Below are 22,328 nucleotides of genomic sequence, written 5' to 3'. Positions count from 1 at the left end.
GGAACAAGAGATAATGATGACGGGAAAATGACATGAATGCTGAATATAATATACCCTGGCGAGACCATTAAACCAGAAATGTTGCAATGAAACGGAGAAGAAATCGAGGGATACACACTGTACAATATACACAGCCTTTCGAGAGCTGTTATACTTCCTGCTCGAACCCCTCTTCCCACCCATAATCGTCCTCTTTATCACTCCCACCCTCTCCATACTGCCCGGTCCCCGTACCAACTCCTCCACCCGCCTCGTCCACTACCTCGTCATCCTTATCATCGTCCATGGTGTACAACTGGTGATCATCGTCTTTCTCGTCGCCAGCACCAGACGTAGCATTCGGGCCACCGAACAGGTCCTTGAGAGCGTTGTAATTGATTCGTTTGCTGTACTTTGGCTGCTTTAACAGACTGCGGACCGATTCGGCTGCCGTATTTCCGTGAGGTGTGGACGCGTCACGAGGCTTCGAGTTGGTTTTCCGTTTCTGGACAGAACGTTAGCCAATGCTTGACTTGATATATAGTGGTTAGCATACCTTGCGTGGTTTGGAGGTAGAACCATTGTCTCGTTGCTCTGCTTTCACTACAATATATTCAGGGTCAGAAGTTAGCTGCAGAAAGAGCACGAGAGGATACCCACGAGCAATCGCCTCCAGATATTCTTTATTCATCTCGACCCATACTCTCTCCTTAATCTTCACCTCCTCGTCAGTCAAAAGAAACTTATCCAACTCGTCCTCATCCAGTCCTAATAATTCATCCACAACAGTGAACCCGGCCGTCTGACGCTCCGTCATCTCCGTCAGAGCGTCATTCATTTCCGTGCCCTGTTTGTTCATCAAGAAATTGGAGACTTCGTTCACCAAAGTCTCGTCCAGGGCTGCTTCGAGTGCGGTGTCCTCAGGGGGTGGCGGTGCACCGGCAAAATCTTGTTCTTTATCGGTTTCTTCTGAGGGAATCGAAAAAGTGACGTCGTCAGTTTTTTCCGTGTCTATCTCGGATTGTTGACCGGGGGCGAGTGGTGGTGGATTGTGAACGGGTGGCGGTGGCGATGACATGGCAGCAGATTGATCTAGCAGAGCAGGGTCGATATTCGAATCATCCAGAACTTGGGGACGGCTTGATTGAGTCTCTGAGAGGAAAAGAGGATCCGCATGAGGCGAGATACCCTCCAGAATACCTGTATTGAACAGTGCGGGGTCGATTGGAATGTTCACGTCCTGGGACGGCTGCAGCCGTAACTCGACCTGCTCCTGCGAAGGGTCCGTACCAGGCTGCTTCTCCAACATTTCAGCATCCTCCATTTCCTCGTCTTCACTGTCGACCTTCTTCCGCTTCCTCCCTCTCTTTCCTTTCTTCCCCTTACCCTTCTTCTTCCGCTTCTTCCCCGTCTCTCCATCCTCGTACTCTTCCTCATCACCCCCTTCCTCGCCCTCCTTATCCTTATAGAACGCCGGCGGATCCATCTCCTCTTCCAACCACACCGTCCTGAAATCCCCAATAGTCAAATTCGCACTCCTTGTCCTCTTGAACTCATCCAGTCGCTTCTTCAACGTCGTATCGGCGATCTTCACCACCTGCACAATCTCCTCTATACTCCGTCGGAAGTTGTTCATTCGGGCAGCAAGAAGAAGACAGGCCCCACAAATTCCAGCGGGTCTTCGGCCCTTGGTCATCCAGTCGCGGTCAAAGCGTTGGACGAGGCGGACAGCGTCGGTGGCGACGCGAGAGGTTTCGTCGCCGAACTCGAGAAGAGCAGCGAAGCGGGAGATGTAGTGGGATGGGTCGACGAGAGGTAGGCGTAGATTGAGTGTTTGGACAAGTTGGAGGTAGGTATGTCCAAGCTCAAAAACATTGACCTAAGTAAATGACGTTAGTTACATTGGCTCGATGAAAGGGAGGTGTGCCACTGTGGCGCGGGTGTGTAGCATCACACTTTCTACACAGCCCTGGATAGAGAAAGAAAGTATGTACCAAAATGAGATAGATTTACCTGTAAGAGATCAGAAAAGTCGATGAGCATCAGGGAGCGCGTCCCTTTCTGACGGCACGCCACATAAAGGCAGACCGCGACAACATTCATTGCCTTTCTTCCTTTAGTGAATTTGTGTTCCACAGCGAGGCTGTAAAGGCGGCTCGCCGACATAGATACCGTTTCGGAGAGATGTAAATTGGATGCGATTTGGGAAATTCTGCGGTTCGCTGTATGGCGAGTCAGCCATTGCAATGCTATACCCCTATTACGAACGCAAATAAAGGTCTTACCATTCGCAATGGTCTGTTCCCTTGATTCTGAGTTGCCTCTATTGCCGAACGGGCCACCCATTCTTGCATGTGCTGCGAAACATATTTAGGGAATAGACATTGCGCCACACGTCTGTAATAACTTACTTGCTCCCTGTCCAACAAAGGCTCCCTGCACCATAGCGGCGCCAGTGGATGTCTCACCAAAAGAAACCTCATTGACGATGGTGTTCTCCTCGATAACGGTGCCGCATTGGACACAAAAGCCGTTACCGGCTGCTGCATCGTACTCTATAACTGTGCCACCACAGTCGGTGCAGACGGGCTTTGGGAGCAGAGAATGCGTTAGTTTCTGTCAAACTCTTGAGCACTCTATATGGTAATTTGACGTACCATGATTGCTTCAACAACAGATGCCTATCGACTCCTAGATGCTACAGAGAAATGGAGGATTTGAGCTGCAATAAGTTAGAATGCGGGTGCTGGGGGTCGAACTCGCGCCCTTTGTGAGTGGGAGAGGGAGAAAAGATATCGGTTATTTCCGAAGCGTCATTGTGATTTGACTGCGACTCGGATTTCACCGTCGTCATTCTTTCCTTCCTTTGTCTGTCTCCGGATTTCTCCCAAAAGCCAGCGGCCTGAATCTTCCTTTCTTCTACCACCTAGACCTTGATTACAACACTGCCCGATGTTCTAGGGCGACCATTGTCAGTTTGGAATCCCTCCTGCGGGCTAAGGATGGCTCTCTACGCAGACTCATCGAACTCAGGCTGTCATATCATCACCACCATGCTCATTTTAGAGCCTCTATCGTATTCCATTCCTCAAGTTCACACCCCCGATGGTGCTGGCTCTTCGTGTAAGGATACGGATTTACTGGCTTCCGGTCTTTTTGGATAGCTATTCTTAGCACCCAGGCACTCTGAACGATGTTTGACCTTGCTGAGATGACTTGCTAGTCGTTTCGTTTCGGCATCTATCATCTCAAGCAGTCATGGAAGCAAACCGATTATTTCCATGACAATCTTCTTCAATTAGACTAATTCAAGGAGGATTGCGCTCGCTTTGAAGATCCGCGGCAAATTTGCACGACGCCATACCTGAACCCGAACGCCCACGGACGTTGAAACACATCTGGCCCAATACGGTGCCGTAGAAACAGAACCGTTATCACTCGAGGCCTTAGTAGAGGCGAGGAATGTTTTGGGGGATAAAGTGAGCCTCGCTCTGTTGGACCACTCACATTATGCGGAGGCGGAGGAGATGTATAGACAAGCTGGGATGGCTGTACTGGGTGAAGAGCATCAGCAGACGTCACAAATGGATCACGATCTGGCTTTCGCTCTATCGTTGCAGGGCCGTCATGCGGAGGCGGAAAGGATTTATCGACACGTTGGTGCCGTGCAGCAGAGGCTTCTCGGAGATGAACACCTCGAGACGTTGGAAAGTCGGCATGACATGACCATCGCTATATCGGTTACGCTGAGACAGAGGAGATAATCGAGAAGTTACTGGCAGTAGAACAGAGGGTGGTAAGGAACATTGTTTGACACTGAGCACCGAACGTCACCTCGAGTGCGTAGTCAATGCACGGATAAGCTCCCGTGTCTTGAAACATATTGAGGAGGAGACGTCAATCGAGGTCTACTAGCGATGAAGGATTGCTTCTCTGTTGTGTATGTGCTCAAATTGTATTGAAAGTTCTTGGTACTAGGGCATGTCTTCTGCGCAATATATGGCATCCATCTTTCGAACTCTGATAGCTGGACTTCATGGCTCTTCGCCGTGGTCGCACATAGGCAAATACCTACCATCAGTAGTAAGTGTTTCTGACCGATGACAAGAAGTTGCAAGAATGCTCGGATGACTTGCAAGGACCTTCAGGGTTCAGGGGACTTTGAGTAAAATCAAAAGTCGTGAAGTGGTGAATTGGATAACTGCTCCTGTCGTGTGTCAATCCAGTTAGACCATAATAGCGTGTGTGCACTTCTCTGACGAAGAGTCAAAAAGGTTTGGAGCCAGGCTGGATCGAATGCATTAAGAGGGAATCGAACCCCCGGCGGGTCGATGGCAACGACCCAGGTTACCACTACCCCATTAATGCTTATTATATAGCCTTGTATATTATATTATAAATGTATCCGAGCCGATGCTATGGCTCCAAAGCCGAACATAGACATTCTGAGCAAGGCTCTCCTGCTTCACTACATCTTCCACTGGTCCCCTCTGTACTCGACCCGGCCACCAACCATTATACATCTCTTCTCAACTAGAACTCAGAATGGCCGCACGCGCACTCAATGATGATGAGGTCCTCAACGAGATGAACAAGATGGTCAGTACCAGTCCTTAGCTGCCCCACCATATCATCATTGCGTAGCGTTCACTGGTGAAAGTAGACGGCATACGCTTTCACCTTTCACTATCCACACATATGTTTGAGTAATTGAAGCGATACTGACCTATTTCTTTCACTTATATTGTCTGAACGCGACCCGCCCATTACCCTCATATTGTCGACAACTTACCACCCGAATCGGGCTATCTACGCTATGTGATCATGCACTTCGGGTTGGATACTATAGGTGGCATTCATCAAGCAAGAGGCAATGGAGAAGGCCCGCGAGATCCGTGTCAAAGCTGACGAGGAGTTTGCCATCGAGAAGGTACGCTGTATACCGCGCAAGCAATAACTTGCGACATGATACTGACAATGTTTCCCCTCTGGCCTTTCCGCTTCGTTCCGACTTCCTCTCGTTATGATATTTTGTAGGCAAAGCTCGTGAAGCAGGAACAGCAGGCAATCGATGCCCAATTCGAGAAGAAACGCAAGGGTGCTGAAACGGCGCAGAAGATGTACGCACCCACTTTCTGCAACTCACTCGCACTATCACTCACACAACCACCAATCTCTCTTTCTCTCTCATTTCAATCGATAATAGCACACAATCGACTCTTACCAACAAATCCCGACTCCGCCTCCTGCACGCTCGCGAACAAGCACTCCAAAACCTCTTCCAAACCGCCCGCACCCAAATCGTCTCTCTCGCCTCCGATTCTCCAGACCAATACGTCCAATTCCTCGAGGGCGTCATCGTACAAGGTCTCTTGCAACTTCTCGAGCCAAGTGTCACTGTATACGCGAGGGGGAAGGATTTGGAGGTGGTGCAGCAGGCGGTGGATGCCGCAAAGCAGAGGTATGGAGAGATTAGCGGAAGGGAGGTCGAAATTGAAGTCGAGGGTGGATTGGACGAGGAGTTGTGAGTCCATTTGCTCGTCTTGTGCTACGATGTCACTGGTGTGGCTGGGCCCCTGTGCGCGTCGGCTGACTGGCTGGCGATAATCTGAACTTGTGATATAGGGCCGGCGGTATCAAGCTCATTAGTGGAACGAAACGGATCACGCTGGACAACACGCTCGATGAACGTCTGCGGCTTTTGGAGGATAGGGTGCGTCAAACATCTGTCCCATCTTCCCTCTCATAGTCTGTCTGGAAATTTACCTCCCCGTCCGCCTTCATATCGTATAGATGCTTCCCGAGATCAGACACGACCTCTTCGGACCCAACGAGAACCGCAAGTTCTTCACATAGGCTCATTGGAAGGGAGGAATCCCCCGACTTGTTACCTGAATTACCCTACTGCCCAATATCAACGATACATCTCTCGTTCACCACCTACTCGCAGTTTTCTTTTCAGTGTGTCCTTCTGTCTGAACGAATCGATGCCCGTACGAGATCCATGGACTCTGGTCGGTCAGATACCGTGATCATACATCAGTGTTACCTATATTCGAACCCGACCAGAAAAGATGCCGTATACGAAGTGGTCCGCTGGGCCACAGTAATTCTATTACCACTTTGCCGTTCTGCATGGCATGAATTTCTAGTCGACAGAACATGCTCATCATCCGCCTAACACGTATGCTATTGCGTCGTACAAGAGATACCCTAGGCGGCCCGTACATATTATACGGACTAAGGCTGCAGTAGCGCCAGATTGTCTTCGCCGTTCGTGGCGAGTGTACGAGGATTGCAGTGCTCGTGACAGCATACAAATATGGAATAACAAAACAGAAACGGCGAGTAAGATAAGGGGAACGCCATTCTGAGAACCTCGTGCAGGGCGAGCGTACGAGGGTTGCAGTGCTCGTGACAGAGAGCGTACAAATATGGAATAATAATACGGAAACGACGAGTGATACAAGGGGGACGGCATTCTAAGAACCTCGTGGAGGGTGAACGTATGAGGATTGCAGCGGTCGTGACAGCGTATACATATGGAATAACAAAACAGAAACGACGAGTGATACAAGTGGAACGGCATTATAACAACGACGTAGAGGGCAAGAAGATTGCGATTCAGCAAAACGATGACGATCATCAGACAGAAACCGAGGAGCCCAGGCTACCAAAATACATTGCATGTTAGCCAATCGAGCCAAGCCTACATGATGTTCAGAAAACGTAGACGAACCTTCAGAAACGACACAGACAAGCACTGAGAACAAAGCGTTGGCCCAAGCGGTCGTGGTCTTGCCTCCACCTGCTCGTGACGCGCCTTCTATTGGTTCATGAACCTCTGCCTGGCAGCCTGGAACCCCTCTTCAGCCAGCTGTGAGGAGTACTTCCACTTGTAGACGTCGCTTTCCTGATCTCGAAGCTTTTCATGCAGCGCAGCGCGTTTGTCGTCATCGAATAGCTCGAGCATTTTCGGGGCACGAACGTGGGCGAGACGGGCGAGAAAGACGGCAAAGTTGAAAGCACCAAGAACATTGGCGATATCAAAAGCCTGACAGTTGCGATCGAGGAGATGTACTGCGCCATTCTTACCGCCCTCGCCCTAATGACACGATCAGCGCAGATCAGGATACACAAATAAGAGAGGCCTCACCGAGACATCATCCTTCCATCCTCCTTGTACGACTCCCATGGTCCCCTCGGTATACACACTAGCGATGAGAAAGTTCTCAATGCCGCAGACACCTAGGAACTTAAGAGCTGCGATGAGATAGGCTCGGACTTCGTTTGGGCCTTGGATATGAAACGCATCGAGATCCTTCTTGTACTCGTCTACCAACAGGGGCAGCAAGAGATCCACGAGTTCGTCCAGGCTCTCATCCTGCTTGATCGCTGTGCAGAAACTGTTGAGATTCTGGCGGATATGATGACAGACGTTACATACATTTAGTCGGAACTGTGGTTTCTCTCTTGCTTGATACAGGATTAGGCGGAGGTGCTAAAGCAGACAGAGGGGAAGGTCAACTATCACGCATTAAATCAACTTGAAGAAAACAACGAACGAGACTGAGAGTCGTAAGTGACGTGTGATGAATCATCCTGCACTAGATAATCGTATCTGGCCGATGCGAAAGGGTCATTAGGCTGGTCCACATTGATCTTGCGACCAAGCGTGTGCTGTATATTGTGGACGAAGCCATCGTGTGAAGCAAGATCCTTTGCGTTCTTCCTGGATGTGTCGAAAAGCGTGAAAGATTTGAGGGCATCCTTCGGAGGTGATTCAGGTGAAAAGAAGTCCTTGATTCGTACGAGACCTAAATTATCCACAGTCCCGGTGGGTGGTTCGAGTGTGGCGTCAGATAAAACATCCTTCGGATTAACCTCCATTTGTTCCACGGCTTTCTCGAGCAGATTTTTCGCAGCCCTCACGTTGTTCTGGAGGATGCCGAATTGGGGGTTCTTGATCTCGAAATCTAAGAGGAAATCGGCATGAAGACTAATATCCTTGCGGTGCTGGCCTATGATGCTGGACTCCCTGGTGAACGACCGTACTACCTTCCTCATATCCAGCTTGTCTTTCAGCTCCGACAGCAACGCATCTGCTAAAGTGTTGCGTGGCATCGAAATTTTAGCTTCAAGGCTGAAACAAGCGCATGAGAATCCTGATCACCGAACAATGAAATCAAAATTGACTCACATGGAGAGTCGTCCTTCTGATTGATTGTCTTCTCCATTAAAGAATAGATGGACTAAGCGGTCGAATGCACTTCGAAACATTGCCTCTGGTATGTTGATGACCTCTGCGCTTTTCTTCAAAACAAGGGCCTCCTCAACGATATCTAGGAGTTGTTGAAAGCGATTGGTCATAAGGTTTACCAGGGCTTCATCGTCGAGATCCTGGATGGGCACGCGGGTTTTGCAGGTCCTTCGAGCTTTGATCGCGCGAAGTAGCTCATGGCAAAGATGCTTCTGTTCTGGTCGTACTTGCGGCAGGTCCTTCTTGACTAAAATCAATCGATGTTATTGTGCGTGATCATACAGTGTACGTACCACGGTTCCCCAGGAAGGTGGCCAAAATGGCGCTACCATATCATCGTACTCTTGTGACTTGGTGAGAGCTATATCCATTGCGCGGTCCATCTTTAGTGTGTCGTAGACCTCGTGAGGGAGTTTCGTATCCCGCGCAACATTTCGACCTAGTAGATACTTGCTTGTGGAATCAGGCGTCGAGAAGTCGCCGGGGTGTCGAGCGGCCAGCCTTGGTCAGCGCAATCAGCGATACAGTTCCTAACTTCCTGAGGAGAGCAAGACTTACTTTGACAACGACCAGCTACTCGTGGATTTTTTGCTCCTGAAACGAGACGGGGCTGAGCTAGGACAAGGGAAATCAAATTACACCAGTGATTATGGGTTGACGAAGGAGCCTACCGGTTTGCGACGTCGACCTCAGATCTCACATGGTCTATTGCTTCATCCTCGTCAACAGCACTATTAATCCTCAGTTGAGCACAAATTCCGATTCTGACCAAGGAAAGGGCAGAGTTACTCAAGAGTACTACTAGCCGCTCTGCCACTGCCTCCCTTGGACTGTTTATTCTGCTGAAAGACAGACACACGTTAGATATGGTTAGAGATGAGCATATCTCGCTCACATTTGGTTTATGACCTCTAGGAGCCATCAGATCCGTCGAACTATCCAGGGTCTCAACGGTAAGGCTGCTTCGAGAGAAGGATATTAGTGGGCGGGGAGTACTGGGCGTGGTGAGTGGGCTCACTCGCGACAAGGTAGAGTTTCAATCCAGGGAGCGATCACGTCGTTGAGAGAAGGCTCTGTTCGAAAATCGGAGAGCACTTGATCCGACCTCCAGGAGAGCTCCAACTGGGCGTCATTGTCCAACGGCGAGGAGTTGCTCTCACGTATCGCCTGAGACTTTATATAGGGAAACTGGGCGCGTACAGAGAGAAGAACCCGGGAGAGATGAATGGCAGACAATGGGTCAAGCATGTTGAATACGCCATGCGGTGTTGAAGGTTCGCTGTCGAATGAAGTGTGCATGAGGTGGACCTTCGGCTGGGCAGAGATGGGGTCAGAGACGAAAGAGGAAGTAATAAAGCGACTTACGAGGGTTTGGCCTGGATTGACCTCATCCTTTCCTATCCAGCCAATAACGAGCCACAGATAGGGGTCCTGATCCCCAAAGGTCAATCCAATTATGGGATCATGAATGCCAACGGCGCGTCTCTGATACAATGCGCAAGAAAGCGCATGATAGATCCTGCGCTGTTCGGCCATGATGAAGACACAAGCAACGTCCGGATCTACGTCCCTGTCAATGAAAGGATGCTTGTCGCAACCGTGCTTGAATATCTGATCTTCGTCCGAGTCGTCCGAGTACTCCTCCTCGAGCACAGGCGAGCCATCAAGGTAAAGGTCAAACTGAGGGGAAAGTAGAATCGACGATGAACTATTGCCGTCATTATCGGAGCCGGTCGACGATGAATGGATCGACGTCACAGCTAGATCCTCCATGATTTCATCGGCCTGCTCTTCCCATCTGCGAGTCGGGATCGAGCAGAAACCGAATAGAGTAGCCCAGGAGTATTTAGGGAAGAGTCCGAATAAAGGAGACTCTCCTGCAAATGGGTACCTCGGGAGCACGAAAGCAAGATTTTCTCTGTAAAATTGAGTGAGAGGTATATTTGCTTCATGAAAATTTGCCATAACTTGCCGAAATATTAGCGTGTTGTCGCTTGACGACGGATTTAATATGCTTTGTACAAATCCGATGAAGAACGGTGTCCTTGGATTTAGTCCCCTTTCGAAGGAGTAATGCTCGGAACGCATCACGGCGACCGTAGAAAGCACTTTGTCTAGTACCTCGAGAATCCATCCATCCTGTTCTGACACAGAGTCTGACTGAAACTCGGTGAATGTCGACTCCAGTTCACCCGACAAGGGCCTAGATGATTCACGGAGAAAGAAAGGGTGCGGACCCTGCAATACATTCATAATCAGAGACGACAGATAGTAAAAGATTATTGAAGAATCTACGGTAGAAATCAAGGCAGGTAATGGCGTAATCAACAACAGCACTGTGTCTGCCACAACTTGTGGCCACGACTCCGGTTGTGAAGAATTGAGAGCATGAGTGCATATGTTGAGCGGCGCAGTGTAGGTAAGCGGCATGTCTGAGTCTCGTTGGTGGCAGGAAAGAGAGGGCGCTGAGTTCTTCAGGAAGAGAATGCGTGATCCGTCGCCTTATGCGTAGATTTGGGCTGACTCACTGCAGAAGGCGAAAAGATTACAGCTGGCGAGAATACAAGTTAGCTAGTCGAAGAGTGGCCGGGAACAAGGAACAAACGCCACCAAAACAACGCGCATCTGTTTGTTAGAGCACGTGATGTGTCATCACGCAGTCGCCCGAGTGAAGGACTAGGACTTAGGCTCTGACCATTATATTCGTTATATTTGACGTGAAGGAAATCGTTCACTCATATAACGTTAGGACTCGCTTGAGTTGGATTAGTGAACTGTGACCTTCACGTCAAATAAAACGGATGGTCAGAGCATAAGGCTGGGGCTTCAAGTTGAGGTCCTGACCAACCGTTACCGTACATGGGAAACGTTAACTTGAACGTTCCCGGGCCCTGGTACCGGTAGTATAGGCAGCGTTATACGATGCAGTCACATCCACTCAGTTTCCCTCTCAATTGGGCCACCACCATCCCATTTCGCTACTAATCATGCCTGACAGAGCTATGTAGCTCAAGGTATCAAGCAAGAAGTAACGGTGCATCACGCAAAAGCCTGACATACATACCAGATACATACTACAGTTTTTGGACCTGTCAGGCCTTAGGCCTACATACGTCAGTGGTGTGAGAGTTTGACATTCCTAATCCTGTCAACCCTCCCTACGAGATTCGTGGAGCTCGGGACAGGGGACAATTTACTTTTCAGGTATGTTTTTGGTCATACTTGAGAAAGGTCACGGTATTTGGATTTTCCGTAAACAATATAACTATTCAGGAACACCAGGGTCCAGAACTAACACAAATACGGTTTGAAGGAAGGTGGACTGGGAACCATATATGCATGCACGACCGTGAATAGCAATAAGTCGATTCACACTCCCTATCACTCACTCATGTCCCAATTTGTTTTGGGTGCAGTTCCATGCCCATTGACTATATAATCATCAAGGTCCACCCGACAGGGCGAGAATTTTAGCGACAGCCTGTTCAACGGCCGTCATGAGTGTCCCATGGGGGTTGCCGGTTGGGAGCTTGGGTATGATCGAGGCGTCTGTTATAAACTGGCGGAGATCGTAGACGTGGCATCAGCGTGTTTGCGTCAATCTTAACAAGGGAAGACCTGCAGAGCATAAACTCACTAGATTGTCGGTGTTGAAGACTTTTGTATTCGTGTCGACTACCGCATCTGTCGCCGACGTCCCGATCTTGGCGGACCCGACCCAGTGGTTGGAGTCCATCGTTGACGGGTCGTAGTTGTCCACTGATTGACGATGGATTAACAATCAGTACATGGGATGATCAAACAAGAAAGAAGACCAAACTGACCGTATTCGGATATTGTCGTGGTGTTGTCAGGCGTGATCATCGTCAGGCCCGTTACTGCGATAAGACAAATGAGCCATGGTCACTCGATGGGAGTGAAAACAGACATGAAGAGGCTAAGACTGACCGTTGCCCATATTTGAAACAACGTCGTTCAATGCCTGGATCAATATCTCCTTGTCCACAGGGTCTGTTAGCCAAGGTGCGACGATGGGCTGCGCTCTCAGAGCGGCATCGATTCCTATACGACCTCGCGACGTGATCCCAGTGGAACTGTAGTGCACATTTTTTCCATTGTTTCAGCAAAAAAAATGTTGGGCAGCGGGAGGACGTACAGGTAGACGGTAATGGTGAAAATCTGGCTAGCGTTATACGCATAGGTCGTGTTGACGGAGGCAGCTCCAGGACGAACAGTCCCTTGCATCTACATACACGTATGCACGGTAGTAGGAACTGGTCATTTAGAGCATTCAAACCATAGACATAAGGAATGACGTACGTAGCGCTGGTTATTGTCACTTCCGGAATAAGCTCTCCAGAAGTTCATTCTGTACCACAAGGAATCGCCATGAGATAGATACGAAGAATCCCGAAAAAAAAGAGACGTACTTAGGCGAAGCACCAGCAAAGACACCAGAGCGATTCTGCAAATATTGATCGGCGTCTGCGGTCCTTGGGTCACTCCATACATCGGCCCAGTTCTCATACGCGTCGATGGATGGGTGAGTGAAGACCAGCTAAACCATCGACAGTGTCAAAAAGCGAAGAGTCAGCTTCGTTCCTAAGGGATCTAGGTCGTCTGGACGAGGGGCAGCATACTTACGTTGATCGATGGGTTGTCTGAAACGTTGTATCCCACGGGAAGATCGATGAAGTCGGATGCAGGTGGCAAGTTGGCAGCGGCTGTGCTCGATTGGACGATGCTCAACATATCGCTGGGCCCGATCCCGCTTTGGAACAAAATCCTGGGTGTACCATACGATCCGGCTATTCAATTCAACATAGCCCATCAGAACTATTGTTCCGCGAGAGTGAGATGTTCACCGTAAAGCTCACCAGCAAGGATGACACGACCGTTAGGGTTGAGCGGGACGACCCCATTAGGGCCGAGTGAAGTGTCGTTGGTCTGCACACCGGTGATCTGGGACCCGTTGCGGACGACGTTGTTGACCATTGTGTAATCCTTATATACGAAATTGGAGCGCGCGCTGGCGGTTTGGAAGTACGTCGCCACAGGGCCTCCGCGCTGTCCGCCAATGAACTGTGCACATGAAGAATAAATACACTTCCTTCAGACGGCGTTGCGGATGGGAACAGAAAAAACGAAAGAGAACGCACATCGAAGGCAGAATACCCATACGCGTGGTCTTTCTGGTTCGGATTGTCGTTGACCGTGATCTGTGTATATCCCTGTCCTTCAAGCAACTGCTGCGTAACGTTAAACGACTGTTCCAGGTAGCGCTGGCCGTCTGTGGACGGGTGGTCTGTACTCGGGAGACGAGCGATCATCTTGTCGAGGTAGAGCTGGAAGTCTTGCCAGTCCGATGGCCAGCCGTTGCCAGTGGAGAAGTCCAAGGAGTTGGGATACCAGTACAGACTGTGATATCACATCACGCTAATTAGAACTATCGAGCCAAGATAGGTGGGAAGGGAACTCACGCTCCGTTGACGGATGTTCCACCGCCGAGGAGACAGCCAGCGAAAACTTGTGCTTTGCATGAGCAAGCTGTAGACAAACAAATTAGACAGATAGGTACCTACCCGTGATATCCTTGCACCAGTACCAGGGGTTACTGTCCGTGAACATCGATTCGAAGAGACCCGGGACGTCGAACTTCGTCAACTGCGACCACGAGCCAGAGTCAACACCTTCACGAACATAGTCGCAGAGTAAAACTAACGTTAGCGCTCTCCGTCCACGGCGCATCGTACGTCCCACCCGTCTCAGCCGTCGATGGTCCACCACGCTCCAGGAGTAAAACCTAGGCACACGCACGAATACCCTCAGCATATTGTCTCACATATGCAGCTCGAACAAATCAAATCTTACACTCTTTCCGGCCTCTGAGATACGGTCTGCAGCGATGATACCGCCCGGTCCAGCGCCTACGATGATGTAGTCGTACGGAGTACCCTGTATACTCCAAGTCAGCCAGATTAGCCCTGGGTCGGCAGTACAAACAGAATGTAGAATGACAAACAGTGACAGTAGGCGTGGAGGTCGGGCCCGTTGACGTAGTAGTCGTCGATGTTGGGGTAGTCGTCGTAGCGGTCCCGGTCCCTCCAGTCAGGTATGCATCGTAGTTATCGCTATGCGCCGCTGAGTAGACTTCGCCGAAGAACCCGACTGTGGACAGGAGCACGAACGAACGGATCGCAAACATTGTGTGGGCAAGGATGAGAGATCGGGAAGACAAGGCGTCGGAGAAGGTCGAAAGGAAAAGGAGAGGATGCGCGCTTACAATCCGTATGCTCGCTGAAAGTGCTCTGCGGGTCCGAGGGGTCATCGACTCCAACGTCCGAATAGGCCCATGCGAGCACTCCGGTGCCTGTCGTCGCAAGACCTATGTTTTTGTTTCGCGTTCATCCACGAATAAAACACACATGCAAACTCGATCATTCGGACTTTTCGGGTATCGGTGTTTGAGGACTTACTTCCTCCGCCAGACCAGCCTGAAACGAAAATCTCACTGATTAGCACCATCATCATCTCAAACTGAATTTAAGAGTATCGGACCCGCCAAGGCGTCAACAGGGGGAATCAAGGTACGTACTAGTACAGTTTTGGCACCTGAACACCCACTTCCAATGCGTCGAGTTCACAGAAGTCGAGGGCAGGTCAGTCAAAGTCGGGCCGTCGTATTCGCTAATCAACGCGAAACAGAGTTTAACGCCATGAACGACCAGGAGCGGGATGGATGAGACGCTGGGGGGTGACCTACACCGGTTGCACGTAGTCTCTACAAAAGTCCGAACAGAATCAGTTCTGCGTCCCAAAACGGAAGAGAAGATCGACCCAGACTCACGTCGCATATCTCGTCGAAGACACGATATCGCCATCGTTAGGCCACGCCACCAACAGAAGATCTACAAACACAAACCCACACACATCAGCGCCTCCCCCTCCTCCTTTCCATGTCTTTCCAGTACATGGCAACTATCCACGTACTGTCAAGCATAGCACCACCCAAAGCTATTCCAACCCACTGCGCTGCGACGGGCGCCACGATCTCGCCGATGAACTCGGTCGCTTCAGAAGTCTCAGTGGTGGGCGGGAGGACGATTCCATAGGTCACGTTGTGGACGGGGTCGGTGTAGCCTTGGAAGACGATGCCGTTGCCGGAGTCGGTGTAGGCGCTGGAGCTTTGCGCGAGGGCTGAGAGGTTGGAGTTCGGTGTGCGTTCGAGTGTCAGTGCGAGTAAGAGCGCGAGTCGAAGTTGGAAACAGAATTATGTGGTGGTGGAGAAGAGGACGTTGAAATCGAGGGCAATGAGGCGTTTGCGAGAAGGAAAGAGATGGGGTAGGCAGGATGACGATGGAAAGGTGAGGGGGAAAGACACGGTGAATCAGTTTTCCCGAATATATCATCGAAGCTCGAAGCGAGGACATCAGCACGTACCCGAACCCACCAAAGGCAACAATCCGAGAAAAACGCGTCGAAGCATGGCGGGTTTTGGCGCGTACAAAAAGGCAGAGGGACGAGCGACGTCGAATCGAACAGTATCCCAGTCGCCGATCATCCTTCCCCGCTCATCTATTTAACACTTCACAACGACTCAGGGCGCATACTTTCAGGCAACGCACGCCGTCAATTCGCAAGCGCAGGGTATAGGCGAAGTATAACCGTCCGTCCATATAAACCACTCATAACCCAAGACGCACGCACGCGATCCGCGCAGCTGTTTGAAGGAATCAGAGTATCAGAGTATCACGACACCGGGACCTCCCTACGCTCTACTAGAAACCGGAATGAAATCGGATGGGCCAGCGAGACGTGCATGGGGCTCGTGATCATCCTGACGGGTTAGATAACGCAGGAGAAATAGAGACGTTGAGATGGAGAGGTGAAGATTTCAACCGAAGATACGACGACATTCTTGGACTGATGGGAGGTTGGGGGGCGTGCGAGTGGAGGACGGGTATGGTAGAGAAGGTTGGTGGTTGTGTGGGTGGTTGGACATGGGACCGGAGAGGCGGCTGGGACGGGGACTTGGCCGAGGATGAACCGATGCATTGCCTGTTGTGCCGTATTAGCAGCTTGGCGATTGGAGGTTCGAAAGACGTTGATGCGGGGTTCGGATGTCACGTGGAGTGGTGGTGGTCTATAATGATGGACTATGTAAGTCAGTGAATCGCGGAGAGTCCGGTGTGGATCCTGGATGAAAACTCACTGAATGTTATGCTAATACGGGTGCGAGTTCATAATAGACAGACGCAAGTCTGATTTAGCGCGTAGCATATAGGGACCTCTCCCGCAGTCAGACACAAAGAACGACTTCGAGTCGTTCCCCAATCGAAGTAGACGAGTGCTCTGAAGAGAAATATGACGCGTCATCGTCTGGCTCAAACAAGCCCATTCCGCGTCAAGCATACGAGCAACAAACACAATGATACATCTCTATGCAAATCCCAGCTACTTGGTAACGCTAGAGACATAGGATCCGACCCGATTTAAGCACTATTGACTTCGAAGCCTTACTGGAGCCACAACGTTCAACCTGTTCAGCCCTCTTAGACTGTATGGACCGTGAGCCACGGAAGACACGAGTCCTCCGGCTTCTTTGTAGCCTGTAGGCGGCTTGGATAGAGTGTGTCCGGATACGACGATATATCATGATGAAGCTCGAGTTGGAGCAAGTTAGCACACCGGTAAAACGCAACGAAGAGTCCAGGGGCGGCCGCGTTCGCATCTGTTGGCGTTCCGTAAGCGTTCCGTATGATTGACACCAAGAACACGACAAAACGGTACATATGTTCAACGATGCCTATAAGTATCGTGGAGAGACCACATCCGCAAAGGCATGAGATGAAAGAGGGACGATCATGATTAGGGGTTTTATGATACGGGCGCTTCGAAGAGCTGGGGACAGAGTTTTATGAGCCCAGAGATCGAGGTGGCTCCCGGTTCCAAATCTCCCACGAGAGACTTCGCGCCGCCTCTGCATCGAGCGTGTGTTGTCCGCTCTTTATTTATTGCCGTCTCTTCTTGTACAACTCTCGGGATCCTGTCTAATCGTGCTTCCAAAGCCTGACCTGAAGTCGTTTGAAGAGAATATGTGCTGTAGCACCTTCAGCAGCATCCGAGAGCTCGAGGCGGAATACGCCGACTGCTGCTGCTTTCGTCATATGCGGGGCCGGCGCTCGAGGTGGAGCATTCTCTGGCCAGACAGAAATGAGCTCTGGGGCCGTATCATAAAACCCCTATTCACGACGGTGGTCAAAAGAAAGAATCAAACGGAAACTGCCGGTCCCGCCACACCGAAATATCGATCCCAAATTCTTACTACTTTATTCACTGCCTTCCCATTAACCCTCCAGGAGACCACATCCCTAACTTCTCCTTAAAAGAAAAAGAAAACCAAACGGAAGGGGCGGAAGTCCTAAATCCCAAAGAGAGGACCAGCTGCAGCTGGTGATGGCTACTCAGGGAGAGCGCAACTTCATCCCTGGTAGTATATCGGATTAGTACACGCGCCTGTCACGCGCGAGAGCGGGGTTCGACTCCCCGCCAGGGAGATAAATCCATGTCGAATCCATTTTTCCAGTCATCTACTTATAATTATCGCCCCATACTCAAGCAGGCTAGGAAAGTTCGTTAGACTATTTTGGATCACACTGCGACTGTACGAGTAAGTACATGTTGCATCGCTCTGTGCTTCGTTACTATGTAAAAGACCGTTTGGGTGATGCGTTGTGGCATTTTACGGGGGTATACTACTACTTATGCTTATAGGCTATAGGCTCTTCCAGTCAATGCCCGATAAACATCTCAGGCTATGCAGAGTCATCGGCGGGAATATCGCTGTTGTGAGTAGAGGCTGTTTGGTACTATGAGGACTTTGTGTGGGCTTTCTCTGTCTAGCCTATGCGAGTAGAGACATAGGAAAATATTCGGATTGCGCGCGACGGTTGAGGGAGACATTGTGACGTTACAAGTAAAGCCCTCGCACGTATAATAGCATATCTGTCTATTCAGCGAGTGCCGTCGATGTACTCTACATTCAGGTTCCGAAAGACAAGAAATGAAGAGATCCCTCGTACAAGGAAGGGTAAGACTTGATCATACTACACAGATTTGAGAAGTAGGCCATGTCACGGTAAGTACGATCGTCATTCAGAAGGGAGAACAACGATAGACGCACCTCCGAGTCGAATATATGCATCGGAATCACCACCGGACCGTCCGATCCAATAACCCATCCTATCCTCTCCTCGAGATCGTCATCGTTCATCGTTCATCGTACGACTCATCCCCTCCATGCTCAGACGTTGAGGCCTGACTAATACTCGACTCTCGACCATGACATTGACAAGTCAACAACGTGATCCCGATTCGACAGTAAGCGTAACGAGTAAGCAAAGGAGGCTCATCGACGTCATCGGCATCGTCTAAAAATTTCAAAACAAAATGAAAGAGGGGAATTTGATATTACCCCGCATACGTCATTAACCGTGCAACGTTCAATGTTCAACCGCGGCTGGGTGCATGTACGCGATGGCCATGAAGAGGACTGCGAGGTCGAACGAAGAAAATCGTCATCGGAGCGATTGAACAGAGCAAGGCTGGGTGCTGTTTGCGGAGATACTAAGATGCAAGGCGCCAATCGGACTGCGCTGGACTCATCATGGTGGCGAAAGGTGGCGCACAAAAGATGACGAGAAGAGTGAAGGCGCAAGACGGAGGAAGACGGGCAGCCTTGATGTTTGAACGTGCACGACAGTCTCCTAGGACAGTCAATTGCGCCGTGAGAGAGCGGGTGACGATGGACTAAGGGGTTCGGAGCATGGAGGAACGTGAAGGGGTCGAAGGACAGGGGCTCCGGAGTGCAAAGTGATGTGGACGGACTAAGAGGCGAATGTCGGAGGGCCAGAAGACAGATGACCAGCACAAGCAAAATCGATCGAACGAGGTGAAGAGCAGCTGAGAACAAGAGATTTGTCGAGCCTCTGAGCACTCTCCTATAACGAGATAGGAAATGTAGCCTCAGGATTGTGATGTCATGGTGGACGAAAGAGTGGATGAAGTGCGAGAAGATATGTTCCAGCCCGTTCCAGCGAGGTTCGTAGAGGTCTAGGATGTAGTATGAACCGTATCAGAAGAGCGAGAAGACGGGAAGAGAGAGAACAATGAAGGGATGGGGAAAGTGAAAGAGGCATGTGTCCTTGGTGAGAGCATCAGATGATTGAGCGACCGTTGCGGATTGAGTCGATAGCAGGTCACAGGGCGACCATTTACGGACCCCGAATCAATTGCTGTGCGATACGCTATGCGCAACAAACGCTGAGCGTTACTGATGTTAGACAACTTGCGAGACAGCCGCGAGAAGAGATGGTGCAGAAAGAGGCAGTCGGTGGCACAGAGCGAGAACGACGGGTCGGCCGAGGGCAGTGTCGGACATCGAGCGGAGTTTGATGTGCGATTGCTCCGCGGCTGGGATTGCGTGGAGGGTCGAGTCGACGGCGTCGATGTCTTGTCTCTACCTCGCACGCTCCAATTCTTGTCAGCCTAGCCGCTCAACGTGACCACCCCAAGGCTTAGTGTCCTGGAACGTGATGGCCTCGCCCGATGACAGAATGCATCGGACGAGAGACGATTGGATGAGAACGGGAAAGAGACATGGTCCGTGTCCGTCCATCGAGCCGAAATAGCAGAGGTCGTGCGCCCCCGCCAATCAGGACGACTGCGATGGCGATGATCCATTTTCGGCGGAGTGGTAATCCTTTCATGAGACTATAGACTCAGCCGGGAAGTATATAAACCCCTGTCCACACCATCACCTGCTCCACAGCTCTCTCCCATCCCCCATCCCTCTTTCATCTCACAACCAAGAACACCATGCCATCCCAGCAAGTCTTCGAAGGAAAGGACGATGCGACCTACACCACCTCCAACGGTGCTCCCTTCGCGGTACCGTACGGTGCCCAGAAGATCGGCACGACCGGTCCTCTGCTCTTGCAAGGTGCGTCCAAGTCTCTATCATTTTTCGCAATTAACCCTCTAATGCCTATTGTCTATCTACCAGACTTCCACCACATCGATCTTCTCGCCCACTTTGACCGCGAGCGTATTCCTGAGCGTGTCGTACGTATACCGCTCCCGCTCTCTTACCTTCCCGTCTTCCGTTTCCTCATCATGTCTATATCGGTTCCCCCCATCGTCCTTCTCAGGTCCACGCGAAAGGCTTCGGTGCCCACGGATACTTCGAAACCACCCACGACGTCTCCGACCTCACATGCGCCTCCCTCTTCAAGAAGGTCGGCACTCGCGCCCGCACCACTCTGCGTATCTCCACCGTCGGTGGCGAGTCGGGTTCCCCGGATACCGCTCGTGACCCCCGTGGGTTCGCGATCAAGATCAGGACTGATGAGGGTAACCTCGACTGGGTGTTCAACAACACTCCTGTGTTCTTCATCCGTGACCCTGGTGCGTACAACTGCGTAGTCACACTGAAGTGAGAGTTGGGCGCTGACGAAGTGATCGCTGTCGTTCAGCCAAGTTCCCTCACTTCATCCACACCCAGAAGCGTGACCCACAGACGCATCTGAAGGATGCCGATATGTTCTGGGACTACCTCTCGCAGAACCCAGAGTCGACTCACCAGGTCATGATTCTCTTCTCCGACCGTGGTACTCCTGATGGTTACCACATGCATGGGTACGTACTCTCGTCTTTCCCATCCTCCTTCGTTCAACTCCTGACTCTCATCCAATCACCAGTTACTCCGGCCACACCTTCAAATGGGTCAACGCCGAAGGCGACTGGGTCTACGTCCAAGTCCACGTCCGCCACGACGAAGGCTTCAAAACCCTCGACAACGACACCGCCGGCTCCCTCGGCGGCTCCGACCCAGACTACAGCACCCAAAAACTCTTCGAAGCCATCGAAGCCAAGAAATACCCGTCCTGGACCGTCTACGTCCAAACCATGACTCCCCAACAAGCCGAACAATTCCGCTACAACGTCCTCGACCTAACCAAAGTCTGGCCGCACTCCGAGTTTCCTCTGAGGCCGGTGGGGAAGATCGTACTGGACGAGAACCCGCAGAATTATTTCGCGGAGATCGAGCAGGCCGCGTTTTCGCCGTCCCATCTCGTTCCGGGCATCGAGCCCTCCGCGGACCCGGTGCTTCAGTCCAGGCTTTTCAGTTATCCGGATACGCATAGACATCGTCTTGGGACGAATTATCAGCAGTTGCCTGTTAATGCGCCTGTCGTGCCGGTGGCGAATTTCCAGAGGGATGGGGCGATGACGTTTGTTAGTCAGGGTCCGAGACCGAATTATCAGAGTTCGATTGCGCCGTTGGCGTATAAGAAGAAGCCGTATGAGGAGAAGGACTTTAAGCATGAGGTTTTCTTGGGCAACGCCCGTCTCGATCTGAGCGAGATTAACGAGCGTGCGTATTTTTCAACGTTCACTCCTTCCTCGTCGTGTTATCGTGGTGCGATCGGTGCTGATCTGTTTTTTTGCAGTCGACTTCGAGCAGCCCCGCGCGCTCTGGGCGAAGGCGATGGACGACACCCAGCGCGAGCATCTCATCTACAACTTGTACTGCCACATGAAGAACATCAAGAAGGCAGAGATCCGCGACCGTCAACGTATGTTTTAGTTCTCTTCCTTCCCTCGCTTCCCCCATACCTCCCCTCTCTTTCCTCCCCTCGCCGCCCTCGCTTCACCCTCCATCCCTCCGGCTGCCTGCATCATCCCTTTCGATGCGACAAAATCGTACTGACTCGTTCTTTCGTAAATAGTCTCCGTCTTCGCCGCCGTCGACCAATCCTTCGCAGACCGTCTCGCGAAGAAACTCGGGGCGTCGCCCGTGCAGCCGCTCAAGGCTGCGCCTGCGGCCGAGCTCGTCAGGGTGAAGCATAACATTGGGTTTAAGGCCTGAGCGTTTGAGGCGGGGCGTATAGGCGTTTTGTGTATGCAAAGATCTGTGCTTTCTTATATGTGTGTTTTACTAGCTTGATGTCGTGTATTTCGTTTGTATGATTGTGTAGGATGGGCGATGTACATATATGGGGGAAGACGAAGGAAATGCAATGTTATA

The 22,328-nt window shown here is 50.9% G+C and overlaps 5 protein-coding genes and 2 non-coding genes across 7 annotated transcripts; 3 read left to right on the top strand and 4 right to left on the bottom strand.

Moving 5' to 3' along the window:
- Positions 1-148: 148 nt before the first annotated feature.
- On the bottom strand, positions 149-2,639 carry STEHIDRAFT_133004 (cyclin-like protein; the record flags this gene model as incomplete). The annotated part of the gene is made up of 7 exons (XM_007306967.1): positions 149-484; positions 536-582; positions 640-1,858; positions 1,993-2,201; positions 2,265-2,336; positions 2,391-2,568; positions 2,637-2,639. 7 exons carry the CDS (start codon positions 2,637-2,639, stop codon positions 149-151), a joined length of 2,064 nt encoding a protein of 687 aa, XP_007307029.1.
- A 1,637-nt stretch (positions 2,640-4,276) lies between these two features.
- STEHIDRAFT_t204 lies at positions 4,277-4,347 on the bottom strand. Its single transcript has one exon. It is a non-coding gene; the product is annotated as a tRNA-Gly (tRNA).
- Positions 4,348-4,524: 177 nt separating this feature from the next.
- Positions 4,525-5,835, top strand: STEHIDRAFT_61903 (ATPase V1/A1 complex subunit E; the record flags this gene model as incomplete). Its single annotated transcript, XM_007306697.1, has 6 exons — positions 4,525-4,578; positions 4,829-4,909; positions 5,017-5,099; positions 5,186-5,503; positions 5,605-5,692; positions 5,773-5,835. The coding sequence occupies 6 exons, from the start codon at positions 4,525-4,527 to the stop codon at positions 5,833-5,835; spliced, it is 687 nt and encodes a 228-aa protein (XP_007306759.1).
- A 970-nt stretch (positions 5,836-6,805) lies between these two features.
- On the bottom strand, positions 6,806-10,081 carry STEHIDRAFT_170353 (uncharacterized protein; the record flags this gene model as incomplete). The annotated part of the gene is made up of 12 exons (XM_007306966.1): positions 9,605-10,081; positions 9,258-9,553; positions 9,135-9,201; positions 9,029-9,081; positions 8,911-8,970; positions 8,798-8,854; positions 8,533-8,740; positions 8,180-8,481; positions 7,545-8,122; positions 7,427-7,480; positions 7,136-7,374; positions 6,806-7,084 (listed from the first exon to the last, which is right to left on the bottom strand). The coding sequence occupies exons 1-12, from the start codon at positions 10,010-10,012 to the stop codon at positions 6,806-6,808; spliced, it is 2,601 nt and encodes an 866-aa protein (XP_007307028.1). The 5' UTR covers positions 10,013-10,081.
- Positions 10,082-11,681: 1,600 nt separating this feature from the next.
- Positions 11,682-15,725, bottom strand: STEHIDRAFT_62168 (uncharacterized protein; the record flags this gene model as incomplete). The annotated part of the gene is made up of 22 exons (XM_007306721.1): positions 11,682-11,798; positions 11,877-11,998; positions 12,064-12,117; positions 12,188-12,333; positions 12,396-12,484; positions 12,560-12,608; positions 12,670-12,797; positions 12,884-13,047; positions 13,117-13,321; positions 13,399-13,657; positions 13,720-13,765; positions 13,822-13,903; positions 13,962-14,042; positions 14,111-14,194; positions 14,262-14,407; positions 14,523-14,624; positions 14,716-14,733; positions 14,835-14,926; positions 15,003-15,020; positions 15,087-15,147; positions 15,230-15,436; positions 15,680-15,725. The coding sequence occupies 22 exons, from the start codon at positions 15,723-15,725 to the stop codon at positions 11,682-11,684; spliced, it is 2,316 nt and encodes a 771-aa protein (XP_007306783.1).
- A 1,998-nt stretch (positions 15,726-17,723) lies between these two features.
- On the top strand, positions 17,724-17,796 carry STEHIDRAFT_t214. Its single transcript has one exon. It is a non-coding gene; the product is annotated as a tRNA-Asp (tRNA).
- A 2,284-nt stretch (positions 17,797-20,080) lies between these two features.
- Positions 20,081-22,169, top strand: STEHIDRAFT_148665 (catalase; the record flags this gene model as incomplete). The annotated part of the gene is made up of 7 exons (XM_007306965.1): positions 20,081-20,240; positions 20,304-20,362; positions 20,449-20,704; positions 20,773-20,935; positions 20,998-21,674; positions 21,751-21,876; positions 22,030-22,169. Exons 1-7 carry the CDS (start codon positions 20,117-20,119, stop codon positions 22,167-22,169), a joined length of 1,545 nt encoding a protein of 514 aa, XP_007307027.1. The 5' UTR covers positions 20,081-20,116.
- Positions 22,170-22,328: the final 159 nt, after the last annotated feature.

This window comes from Stereum hirsutum (genome assembly GCF_000264905.1).
Source record: "Stereum hirsutum FP-91666 SS1 unplaced genomic scaffold STEHIscaffold_12, whole genome shotgun sequence".
In the NCBI taxonomy this organism is placed as follows: Eukaryota; Fungi; Basidiomycota; class Agaricomycetes; order Russulales; family Stereaceae; genus Stereum; species Stereum hirsutum.
This window is presented reverse-complemented; position numbering and strand designations above follow the sequence as displayed.